The following is a 13,203-nucleotide window of genomic DNA, read 5'->3' as shown; positions in this document are numbered from 1 at the left end:
TTTATAGTCATCCTCAGTCATCATTACTTCTTTTGAAAATCCATTCCATCCTCCTAAAGACATTTATAGAGAGTTTGAAAAAAACCCTACTCTGTACTTTCCATCTGCTGGTCTTTCTGCTGCTGCTGACCACGGGCTGTTTTTTTTGTTTTCAGCAGAAGTTTCCCTCACTGCTGGAGACGAGCTGTAAAAATGACAGGCTTTATTTCCACATTGCATCCTCAGACCAGATATAACGGCCTAGGTAGTTCTTCTCTTCCACTTTATACCTCAGATTATTATCCTTCCATCATTTCCTGTGTAGCCTTGTGGTGCGGACGGTGAAATCGGGTGTGAAGAAGCAGAGGTGTAATTTCCCACCCCTGGTGCACTGGGGCTGCCTTTGACAGCAGTTCTCAAAAATCAGGATTTTGTCTTTTTCTCTGGGTAGGAAACATCCCGGGGGGGGTCTCCCATCCCTGGCAAGGCAGTTTTTGTGAAGTGCTGCTTTCCCTTGGTGGCATTTCCCTGCTGTGGTCACCAGACCTCTCCTCCATCACACTTGGTGCCATTGCTCCTCTCCTGGAAACTGCAGGCAGGAGGCATGAAAGCCCAGGCAGACTCCCCAGTTCAGCTGTCAGAATTGTGAGTTTCAGGAGTTTCCATCTTCCTAATCCCCCATTAACTCCATGTTCCTACAGAAGACAAGCCCCACTGGCTGCCCACAGCTCTCCAGTCTTTATGCCCCACATCGTGCAGCACCTTGTGCTCTCTAGTCAGCGTAGCAAAAAGATTTCTCTTTCCTTTGTTTGGTTAAGTCTTGCCACAAACTCACTGTTATGGCTTCAAAATTGCTTCTGCAGGGAAGATTTTGGGTTTACCACCCTCCAGAAGTGTGCACACCGGGGTGTTTGACACCTAGGGGGGGACCAGGCCCACCCCTGGTCATCACACCATCACCTGCCCTTGCTTCCACGGAAAGCCATCCTCCAAGCTTCACCCTTCACTGCCCCAAACAAGCCTCAGGGAGACGTAGCCCACTCCAGCTCTTCTCTTTGTCTTGCTCTCTCCTGCCGTCTGCTTCCCCAACGAGAAATGATGAAGATAAATCTTCAGCAGCAGAACAAATGCAACTGCTCTTTACAACTCCAGTTGTGTTTTTGGTTTTTTTCTTTTCTTTTTCCTTTTCATAAGAGGAAAAAAGGGTTTCCTCGTCTCTTTTTGTTGTGAATTAATGCAGCTTTCTCTTTCCCGGCTCGGCCGCCTTTCCCCTGCCCTGCGTTCTGTCATTAAGCACAATCTCTGTCAGCTTGCTTCGGGTGAAATTAATGAATTTCTCACAGAACTGTTAATCATAGAAGCTTTGGTCCGTGACATGTGTTATAATTCAATGGGTTTTTAACCTTCGCCCCATTTTGGTAATTGGCAAACGGCATCATTTGGCTTTTATTAAAGTGGAAGGCGATGCGTTTTCTTTGTTCGCCTGGACAGACTCTGGCAGGGAGACCTGTGGGGCTGCAAACGCCCAGGGACACGGTCCCACTTCCAAGCTGGCAGGGTGACGGGGCTTTGAGAGCTTTATCAGTTCAATATGGACCCCCCCAGGCAGGAATAACTCACACGACAGGGGGCAGGCAGGCTGGGGGCAGAGCTGGTCCCCGAGGAGAATTTGCCCTGACACTGGTGGGAACTTGCTGGCTTGTGCTTCTCCTTCCCTCACAGCTTACCTGGGGTTGGAGGAAGTATTTTCTGTAAATCTCTGGGTTTAGCTGCATTCTGACTCTCTCAGTTTGAAGTAGGGGTTGCTGTCAGAAGGACCATAGGTGATACCATCCTCTCGGTCACTCTCATGGACCAGATTCGAAGGCAAACACCCCTTTAGGAAAAGGCTTGAGCCTTCTTCCAGTGGCACAGGTTCACCAGTTCCCATCCAGCCCTCAGGATTTGGAAATACATTCTTTGAGATTTTGTGTTAATACAAGAGATGACGTCTTTTAGCTGAAGACTGGAGAAAACAAATTCATTGCCACCTCTGCAGTTCATACTTTTATTTCTACAGCAAAGAATGGGGCTAGCAACATCTGCTTTTCAAAATACTGCATGTATGTTTGTCTTAGAGAGAAAGAACCCACTCTTGCCCTTAGAAGAACCTCTAGAGAGGAGAATACAAACCCACTGTAAGGATAAATCTGTTGGAAGACCCCTCAGAAGGCTACACGTGTGTGAGTTGAATGTGTGGTGGCTTAGAACAAAACCAAATTGCAGTTCAGATCTCCAGCCCAGCCTGTCCCAGAGTGTCAAAAAGGGAGTTTTTCCCATATACAAGAGATAATGGTGTGGCTCTTCTCAGGAGCTTTTATGCTCACCTATTATAGCTATGTGTCAGAGCTCTCATGAAGGAAACAAATAATTAAGGCACCACGTTAAGATGATTTCTTGGAAAAGTGCTTGACCCCGGGGTTAGGAAAAGAAAGTTTGGCTGCTGTAAGCTTCTTGAAAGAGGAAGTCCTGGATTGGTTTTATGTGAGGAAGGAAGAGCTCCACTTAATTGTTATAATTTTCTATAAACATGTTAAAATACAAATGTTTCTAGGATTGTGTCACTAAGGCCCCAATTTAGCCAAGCCCTCAGCTATTTGCTTACATCCCCCTTTAGTCAAATCTATCAGTGGGACTTAACTGTGCTTTTGAAGTTAAGCACATATTTAAGTGCCTTGCTGAACTAGGGCCAATATTGGCACAAAGAAATACAGATTTAGAGCCTAATGACTGAGCTCGTTTAGATTAGGGATGGGCAGAATGGATTTGAATAAAGCAAGAACTGGCTCAGAACTTCAGCCTACATGTGAAGCTAACTCAATTCAGGGCTTTTTACTTCATTGAAACAGTCTGCCTTGATCTGTTTCTAACATGCAATGGAATGTGTGCAAGAAATCCACTGCTCCTTGCACCCGCCTCGGTGTGAAGATGTTGTTTTAGGAAATTGTACACTGCCAGGGGAAGGGAAGGAACAAGTGAATCCTGAAGTGGACTTAGTAAAATAAACACTTGTCAGGGAATATCCCAGGCACCAACACTTGTTCAAGTAAATCATTAGAGTGGTCCTTGGGTCCCTTGTGTAGCTTTGGTCCAGATCAGCTCATACTCTGGGCAAGGAATTTGGGGAGTTAGGGTAGACCAGGGATGACTTGAAATAGGCGGTTTTGATGAAGTCACCCAATATTGATTGCAAGAAAACAGGATAAACTCTCCTATGCCAGGAATCAACATGAGTTAAAGCCTAAGAGATTTCCTTCTCAGATACTCTTATATTGTTTCTTTCCCGAGGAATGCACAGTTTCTGGAACATGTGATGATTGACCACTGTTAAATGGCAGAACTCATGCAAGAGCTTCTGTAATCCACAAATGGATGTGATGGGTTCTTTGTCTAAACTTCCTACTTGGAGATATTCATTTCTCCTTCTTAATTCTGCATTTGCAGAACTCAATTCAGGATCGTGACTTCAAAATTCATTGGGATTTATGGCTGACAGTAGCTGATACCAAATTGGAACCAGTAGCTAGAGAACCAGAAATATTTAAATTGGAAACATTTGGTGGCAGTGGTTGTTTTTTTACAAAAAGTGAATGGTTGTATTGTTTGTCACTGAAGTCATTCATATAGAGTTACAGACAGAGAGGGCTGCCCAGATGATCTGCTAACCGAGGCATAATCTGGAGCCTGGAGGGGGTGGCTAAAAATGTTCCCTGGCCATTTCAGGAGACCACAAGGGGACTTGTAAACAGAGAGAAGAACATCACAATAAGTGTTTCTTAATGCCTTTGTCTGTGGTGTTTCAGTTCTGTAGGACTTTTAAGCCCAGGCTTGCTCATCTGGTGTCCTGATCTGAACCCAAGAAACTGGATTCTTTTTCTCCTTTACATTGATGGAAATGAAAAGCGATGCCACTGACTGCGGTGACGTTGCTCCAGATTTCCCTCTGTGCAAATTGCAAAGGTTTCCTTAGGCTCATCCTTCCCTCTGAAGCCATTCAAGGCCAAATTCAGTGCTACATTAATTCACATAAGTATTAGATTAAATAAGTCTGTTATTATTTTATTTTTTCAACTTTAGTGGAAGATGGTTTTCAGATTTTGAGGGAGTTTTGCAATTGGGAGTCAAGGTTTGCAATATGTACTTTTGAGAAGAGTGGCTTGGCAATAGTGCTTGCTTTTTTCCTCAATGAGTCAACTTACTTGTTGCTGAAGCCCTGGCACAGGAGGAACTTTTATTGCAGCCTCACCATCCGAAAAATGGAGGGGAGCAAAGCTAGAGTTCACCTTCATGGATCAGTGGGACTGGGACGTGGAGGGAGGGTTCAACAACACATCATTCATCTTTTAATGCTCTCACTCAGCATCCAACTTCAGACATTCTTTTTGAGGTCAGTTGAGGACTTACTCAACTGGCAGTGCCATGAGGTTGGTAAGGTTTGTAATTCAGATTAGTAAGTCTCGGGGAGCTGCTACCAAAACAGAGTAAAGTCTGTAGTTCACGCTCCTGTGCTGGGCATTTGCAAGGCAACTGCACGTGGCTGTTCTCCTCACCTCATTTCCTTTCAATGAGGCCCACCTGGGCACGAGGATATGCTGCCCACTGGCTTTTATGGCATTTTCATCCACAGTCTTATTGATCAGTATGAAATGAAATCAAAGGCAGTTTAAATCTGTATGTCAGGCTGTGAGTTGCAGTGGCTGGAAAACATGTGAAACCCTTGGTCTGGTGGGTGGGGATCATCCTTGAAGGCAGGATCACTCTGGGTAGGTCAGCTCTTGTCTATTCTGCAGGAGAGATGAGCATCAGGGTTGTGGTGCTGATGGACAGGGCGCTGTTTGCTGCATACAAAGGTATGGAGTTGGCCAACACAGAGGTGGAATTCTCTTCCCTCAGTCCTGTCAGTGGCCATACTTTGTGCACCATGAGGAAATAAGGTCTTTCTGAATGTAGAAATGGTTTATGGCTCATCACACACCAGGGAAGGGCCGGCACTGAACGAGCAACCTTAAATTACCAGCAGTGGGCACTTCCCATACAGCACTGGTCTGGGACAGAGAAATGAGTTGTGGAGGTACATAATACTGTCATTTGATCTGATCTAGAGCTCAGTAGAGACATGTGCAGATGTGCTTCTCTATCAGTAACATGGGGATAACAATACCAGCCCAGGTGTCTCGCGGGGGTGTCATGAAAATTAATTAGATAATGTCTGCACAGTGTTTTGAACACAGCAAAACACCATGTACGTGCTAAGTCAGGGCTTACTAAGCTGGGCAGGATTTTGGTGGTTGTTAACCCTTTTTTCTAGGACACAGGAGTAGCTTGCTTGAAAACCATTTTAAAATATGTGTATTGATGCTTTGCTTTCCCTTCTTTCTATACCTTTCTGCATTTCAGGTTCTTCCCTACCCACATGGATGGTGAAATAAGCCAATGTTTCCCCTCCTCAGAACTAATTTATTTAAATTAAATTCATTTTAATTTTCAGCCAAAATAAATCACTTTGTAGGAGTCTTTAACCCCAGAAATTTTGTCTGTAATCCAGAAAAAGTCTTTGCACATAAAATCGTGGAATGGTTTGGGTTGGAAGGGTCCTTTAAAGCCCATCTAATCCAACCCCTCTGCAGTGAGCAGGGACATCTTCATCTAGATCTGGTTGCTCAGAGTCCTGTCCAACCTGGCCTTGAATGTTTTTAGGGATGGAGCATCCACAGTTTCTTTGGACAACCTGTGTCAGTGTTTTACTAGTCTCATTGTAAAAGAATTTCTTCCTTCTACCTAGTCTAATCTCCCCTCGTGCTCTAAGACTCTCAGCGTTTTCATTGCTGTTTAGTTGAGGGACTGCCCCATACTCACATTTGAACATGTGCTATAATGTTTGACTCAGGTCATCAGAGATGGTGAAAGATTTTGTGTCAACCAGCCATCTCTATGTGCGTAAAAATTAAAACAAAAATCCCTTTTAACAAGTTGTGCTAAATGTTACAATAGTTTTCTGGAGGGAGAACAGACAGTCTCCATCCGGGGAAACATTTTATGGATGGCAGGACAGCAACTGGAGAGATCTGAAATGACAGCATGCTGCTGAGCTTGATAAGAGCTTATCAACACAGCTACACAGCTGATGTTTTGGTGTTCCTCGTGAAGTGAAATAAAATGAATGTGATGATTTCAACCGAGTTTCTCAAAGATAAGAGTGTCTATCGCAGAAACCCCTCCTCACACATACACACAGGCACTTATCACCACCAATATCAGGCACTCCTGAATTCAGCAGATTTAAAAGTGGATGGGGCATAAGGACTGCTCTTGCAGGGAGAGTGTTTTCACGGGATGGACGGATGGATGGTTGGCTGTTGGTACAGGAGTAGGAAGGTCATAGTGCTTATGAATACTGCAGAACACAGAGTAATTCTGCAGAATTGGCAAGCTCTTCCTTTTTGCCACAAGACCTGTAATTTGCCTTCACTGTCCTCCCTGTTGCCACTGCCCCTGTCCTTCAGAAGGTGTAACAAGAGGGTGTGGAGCCCTTTGCCGGGCTGGGTTTGGCGCGTTCTCCGAGTGACGAATCTGTCAGTCAGACACACTTGCTCTTGTGGGAGGAATTAAATGAATTCACTAAAAATACCACTTCTTGTCCCTCTCCTAGCTGTGTCCACTACTCCTGTGAAGCCACGGACTGCCAGAAGCTGGAGATCGAGCACGCAGTGCTGAACTGCACCGGCGGCTGGTACAACGGGGCCCAGTGCAACGTGAGCTGCAGGACCGGCCACATCCTGCACGTCCACAGGGATGATGATCTCATCAAGAGCCAGGTTTGTTCTTCTGGGGCTTTTTATGACAAGGGATGAGCTAACACATGTGGAGAAATTGAGAAATAACCCAGGCTAAACCCCGAAGTCTCAGCTCAGCCTTGGGACAAGGTCGTATCCAAATACTTCTCATCAGTAACAGGAGCCTCTCTGTAGGAAGAGATACTGACAATGAACAAAGCTCAGATGTTCCCCAACTTTAGAAATTTTCAACCCACAAAGTTTAAATGTGTGTTCAGTCCTTCTTTGATCTAACTGGCTCTACTCAGCCAAACAGTGTTTCTCGGGGCTGGTGTTTTGGGAGTGGGGTGTTTGTGTTTTTGCACAACCAATTTCTGGGCAAAATACCTCCCTTTTTAGTCCTGGGATTGAGGCTAGCAGTGTCTTAACTCCTTTGCAGTTTTTCAGTCCATCTGCTTCCAACCACATGCTGATGTGTACGTTATGGAGGGGATGGGAAAAAGCACCCAAACCTTTTTGCTTCCAAACAAATCACCGAAAACCTTCCCTGGTGGGGCAGGTGGTGCTCCCCATCCTCTTTATTAATGCATGGATTACAGAGGATGTCCTACAAAAGCAGCATGCCTTCGTGCAGTGAGGGAGGTATTGAGGAATACTATAAAAGTATTTAAACATTTAAAAAATGAAGGTACTTCGGGCTGGGGAAGGTGGATGAGGTGCATGTGCAACATGCCCAGCCTTGGCATGTCCCTGGGAGCAGGGTGCTCGGGATGGGTGGGTGCAGACACCTCAGTTTGTGCTCTCACCTCCAATACTGCTCTAGATCCTGTGAGTGTGATGTGGGGGTGGTTTCCCCCATCAGCACCTTCTCACAAGTTGTGGGGGCAGCACACACATCTGGGGCAGCACACACATCTGGGGCAGCACACACATCTGGGGCCGGGGGAGCCGGGGCAGCCGCACTCAGCAGCCTGTCTGTATTTGTGAAATACTGTGTTCTTCATAAGCTCGCAGAGGGGGGAGACAGAGTGGAGGGGAATGAGTCAGCCCTTTCAACTCAATTACAAAACAAATACAGGACCCCGCGAGCTGGGCCTCTTCCATCCTAATTGGCATCAGCACCAGAACCCCAGCTCCAGCTGAGCATTTTTACAGAGCAGAAAACAAGTTCTCAAACGAGCCTGAATGGAAGGGACCTGTACATGGGGTACATGGGGCACACAGGGGTCCCAAACCAAATAAAACAGCCTAAACACGCTTCACCAGCACCCTGTTATTTAAAGGCAGGAATTACCTTTTGGGGAGGCTTGGCCGACTGTGTATGGTTTTGCCCCGAGAAGTTTGGTTTCAGAGCCTTGATCAGACTCATATGACAGGAGGGGAGGATTTTAGCACCCCTAGCTAACGTGATTCACTGCCTATTACAACACACTTCCTCTCACCCTGGTCTGCTATTGCACTTCCTCATCTTTTTTCCACCAGTGAAACCCCCCAAGGCCAATGGCTTTGTTTTGCTCAGTGCTGTGCATTCACTGTTCAAATGAGTGAAGAAGTGGAGCATCCCAAAGATACTCATGATCAGCTAAGCACATTAAACATGTGCTTTATAAGTTTATTTGTGCTCATCAGAGATCTGTTGAAAAGGAACAGACAGTTTCTTTCACTATCATCTTGTTTTATTTCTTTGTGTCAGGTGCTTCAAGACAGAACTTGTGGAATGTGTAGGCAAAATATGAATTATCTGAGAAAGTCCAGAATCCATGGTTTGGATTTCTCATGTCAAATTGCATTGTGCTCCTTCCACAATTGCTTCCCAACTTCAGCTCCTCTTCCAGTCACAGGCATTTTGGGGTGAGAAAGGGCTTGTGGCTTGTTGTCCATAATCAGAGGGACTTGCTGCCATGATTGAGGAACCCTGCACAAAGCTGTTGGTTGCTTCACTGTTGTCATCTAGTTGGATATTTTGCCTGTTTGACTGATTTGAGGATCTAGAGATATTTTTTTTCTCATTTAACTGTCAGTGTGTGGGGCTGCATGAGGAAGAGGAGGAAGGAAAGTAGCTTTACACACGTTGGTGTTTCACACTCTTGGGTAGGAAGGAGGCTGAGGTGAGGTGCAATGTCTCAAAGAGCAGACTGAACAGCAGTGGCCCATGGCCACTGCATGCTGATGAAGATGATTCACAGGCCAGTGAGAACACCTTGGTTTAGCATCTGAACCACATTTGTCTTCCGTATTTCAATGAAAGACAGAAAAAAAAGGGTGAAGAGAGAATTAAAAGCAAAATTTTCAAAAGCACCTCAGAAATGCAGGGGCACAAGTCACATTTCAAATCAATCTTTTACATCTAAGGGGTCTTTGAAAATCTTCTTAAAAGTTTCTGCACTTTCTGGCCTCTGTGTCTTCTGAAGCCACCATTTTAATCAGTCTTAGGGCAAAACATTCATTCATTCCCCCTGTGAGAAGCTCCCATTCCCAAATTCTGTTAAACTATGTAAAATCACCAAACCCTAAAACCCGTCAGCACTCTGTGCAGCAGAAACTGTTTGCTGCTTGAAAATAAAAAGAAAGCTGAGCTGTTTACAGGCTCTTGGGCTCTCCCTCATCCTCATTTAGGCATTTCAGCAACAACAACAAAGGGCTTTGCACAGTGATGGAGCAAAATCCTTCCTGTATCTTTGGGGCAAAATCCTTCCTGTATCTTTCCCACAAAGAAGATCTCGGGATGTTTTCATTCCCCCTCCCCAATTTCTTCCCACCCCTCACCCCGACAACTCCATCACCCTTTCTTCTCTTCTCTCTCTTTCCCCCTTTTGTTTTTCACTGCTTTCCTCCCCCTTGTCCTTCACTGAAAGACCCACTCATTCAGTTGCTTGTTGTCATCTCTCCTTGAAGCCACCACCACTGCTGCTCTGGTCAAGAGGTGTTATTTAAAACCCAGCAGCTCCCTAATGTTGTGCAAAGGCATCATCAATCATGCCAGGAAAAGAAAGCACGGCTCATGTGGGTTCAATTAGAGGCACAGTAGTGGGCAGAAGTGGAAGAATACTTAGAGGGGAGGGCACAGCTGTTCATTTTTAAGGAGAGGAAACTTCACACGTGAAGCATCGCTTGAAGAAGGAGCCGGCTGGAATCTTGGGCAGCAGGAAGGAGACATGAATTCTCTCAGGCTGTTGCAAGTCCCAAGGAACAAATCTTTCTGGCACCAGATTTGTTTAAGTTTGCATCCTCTTCACTGTACTGCACACTGTATCTTTGGAGGCCCTATTTTCCGCCCCCTCTTTTCGCCTTGCCCACCCTCCCTCCTTGCGTAAGCCTCTTTTGGAAGGCAGGACATGAAGGGAAGCAGTTGCTGTGATGCCAGTCAAAGCAGCACAAAGTGCCCAAAGTGACAGCTAATAAACCAGACGAGAAAGCCAAGTGCTTTGTATGGACTGCTGTGAGCTGGGTGACCTTGTCAGATCAGACAGGCGAAACAGGCACGTGCCTGCTCAGCTCCGGGTGGGAGATCCACAAAGGCAGAGGCAGATGCTGCCACTAAGACCCAGTGCTGGATCCAAAGGCAGCACTGCTGAGGCTGAGTCCCCTGGAAATATCCCTGAGGTGTGGCATGGAGCTGGGGAGAGGTGGGCTCCTGCTCAGCTTCTGGAGGTCCTGCCTGGGCCCTGCAGTGATCCCACCCTCAGGTGGGACACCACAAGAGAGGGAAGCTGAGAGCTGGTGGGTGTCACCTGCAAGAATTTCTGTGGCAGGTTTGTCCTCTGTGCTTCCAATCAAAGCCACCAGTCTTTCTCTCCATCGCAGGGAACATTCTCTGTCATGTTCTGCTGCTGAATTCCATGTGCTTCTATTGCTTGAAGTGATGACATGATAGACATGCTCTAAAATGTGCCATTATTATGTCTGACCTTGAAAACCTCAGCTTCCATCATACAAAGTGTGGAACAAATTAACTGGGAAAAAGCTGAGAAGCCAGGGTCTTACCCACGTGGGCACAGCTTCTCTGCAGGGGAATGGTCTTCCCAGTGTGCCAGGAACAGGAAAAGCTATATGGGTCTGGAAGGACTCTTACAGATTAGGTTAGTGCTGTTGTAGGGAAAGTACTGCCAGGAAAAAGCCAGAGATGAAAACGTGGAGACAGTAATTATTATCTTTTTCACATCAAGGTCTAGAACATGGGGACAAATAAAGGAAAGGGGATAGTTAGGGATCCCTTCCAAGGAGAGGGGATCCCAGGCACATCACATTCCCAGCAGGCTCTAATGTCCTGCAGCTTTCTGCTAACAAAGGCCACGGCCACAGCTGAAACACTCTCACAAGTGTTAGCTCAGGCAAAACATTACTTCATGTTAGATGTGACTATCTGTCATGCACAGATATTGTCTCTCTTTAAATATTTGTATTATATTCCTGCTTCTGAGTTTGCACTGTTTATTTGGTGGTATGTAGAGGTACATTTGATGTGCAACCCTGTCATTAGAGAAACTCCTTTGTGCAGCCACTATCAGGTCGTAGGAACAATAATTTACACCACCACTAAAAATTTAATTCTTGGAGTTGAACCTCTTATCATAGAGCTTCCCTATGTTCAGCATGGATCCAGCATCCAGCAAGATACTATGCAAGGCCTATGTCTTTTCCATAACATTTGGATAGCCTCTGACATCATTAGCTTGAGTTTATTGACATCAGTAGCTCGGGTTTATGTTTTAGAGTTCCAGCAGCCACAGTGCTACTGTGTTATTTGGGAAAGGAGGCTTTGCTAAATGCTGGAGCAGCTCATCCTGGAGAGCAAATGTGTCTCCTGTATGGTTTTCAAGACATGGGAATACGCTCTATTATCCCTTCTCCTGTGGCCACCACACTGTGACTTCCTGGAAGCACAGGGGTCTTCAAGGAATCAACTGCCTACATTTTATATGCAGTTTTTAACTTTATCAAATATTCTGATAAGCAGCAAAGGCAGAATTAACAGCCACTTGGGAATGAGAACGCAGAGAGTCACTTCACCTGAGCACTCCGAGAATCCCAGAATGTGCTACTCTAAACTTGTAGAAAAGACATTTTTTTCCATCAGCAGCGTTCCCTGTTTAAATAAACTCCACGGCCTAGAAAAGGGGTTTTGTGCCCACTTGGGAAGTGTCCAGTTTCTCAGCTCTGGGACTGCTTTTTCCATTCTGTATGCAACCATATATCAAAGGGAGACAGGTCTGAACTTCTGTTGAAACCATTAGGGTGTTTTTGCAAAAAGGGAATCCAGGTCCCTTTGATGTGTGTTAGAAACATTCCCCTTCCTTTTATAAACCCAGATCAATGGTCGGCGGTGCAAATCTCCTGTGAGCATACCAGCCCTGAATAAAATATTCCCTGGAGGCAGAGGAGTGCTGCTGTATGGCTTGGTCAGATTCCTCGGCAGCATCTTCCCCCTCGCGTGTTTGGGTTTCTCACATTTCTAAACTTCTGTCCCTCTCTTTATTCTGGTGTGGAAGGAAGAGTTAAGATTCTTCACTTCCAGTTTTTAATAATTTTCCACTTTTAATTAGAGAGTGGATATGTTGTTTACTCAGTTGTCTTTGCCAACATCTGTTTATTCTTCAGTCATCCAGTAAATTTATCGTCTTAGCTTTGGATGGGTGGCTCCTTTACCTCCTCCCTTTTTCCTTCTTTGCCCCTAGCACTTCAGGATTTCAGTCTGCTGTGCTGTTTGGATTATTCCTCAGATCCACAGAAGTGTAGCTTTGGGGAAGTCAGAGCACAGGCACTGACTCTCAAGTGCCAAGTGCCAGTTATGGGCAGGATGCTCCTGGGTCTGTTGATGGCAAACTCCTCCTGGAAAAGGTCTGTCTCTCAGGATTGCATGTCCATGGGCCCTGATTTGGTGTGGAGCCTTGGGGCACCCTGACAGAGAAGCCATAAGAGCAGCTGTCAGTATCTGCACACAACACTGATGTGGCCCAAGGCTCTTCCCCTGGCACCCCCATCCAAGGGTGACTGACACCTCTCAGGAGAACCTCGGACAGGAGTCCCAAATGGTTTCATGTCAGGTTGGCTTTTACTTCAAACCCAAGAGTGAGTTTGACTCAGAAGCACGTGGGGATCCCTTTGGAGTGGCTGTGTCACCGCAGGGGTGACAGGGATGGGGGACAGCTGTCAGCTCCAACAGCTCAGGCTTGTGTGCTCCTTCCCAAACGTAGGGCAGCACAGCATGTGCCCTGCTTGTCTCGGGAGGCCAGGCAGACAAGAATTTGGATTATTTGCAGTTCTCTGCTCTTCATATGGAAGCGCTGTGGTGTCTCACCGCAGAGGTGACAGAAACACATCCTGGTTCTCTGACACTGTTCTTGTGGCACTTTGGTGAGTTTAGGAGCTGCTGCCCTGTCCAAAAGATGATGGTAGAGGCCAGGCATGGTTT

General features: G+C 46.0%; 1 protein-coding gene across 2 annotated transcripts in view; it reads left to right on the top strand.

The window, feature by feature from the left end:
* PAPPA (pappalysin 1) overlaps positions 1 to 13,203 on the top strand; it is a 181,872-nt gene that overhangs the window by 129,716 nt on the left and 38,953 nt on the right. For both annotated transcript variants that reach the window (XM_017829250.1, XM_017829249.1), the window contains exon 14: positions 6,668 to 6,833. In XM_017829250.1, the coding sequence (XP_017684739.1) occupies positions 6,668 to 6,833 (166 nt within the window). The remainder of the gene's footprint in view (positions 1 to 6,667; positions 6,834 to 13,203) is intronic.

This window comes from Lepidothrix coronata, unplaced genomic scaffold, assembly GCF_001604755.1.
Source record: "Lepidothrix coronata isolate B3197 unplaced genomic scaffold, Lepidothrix_coronata-1.0 Scaffold160, whole genome shotgun sequence".
NCBI lineage: Eukaryota > Metazoa > Chordata > Aves > Passeriformes > Pipridae > Lepidothrix > Lepidothrix coronata.
Note: the sequence above shows the minus strand (reverse complement) of the source record. Positions and strands in the feature narration are given on the sequence as shown.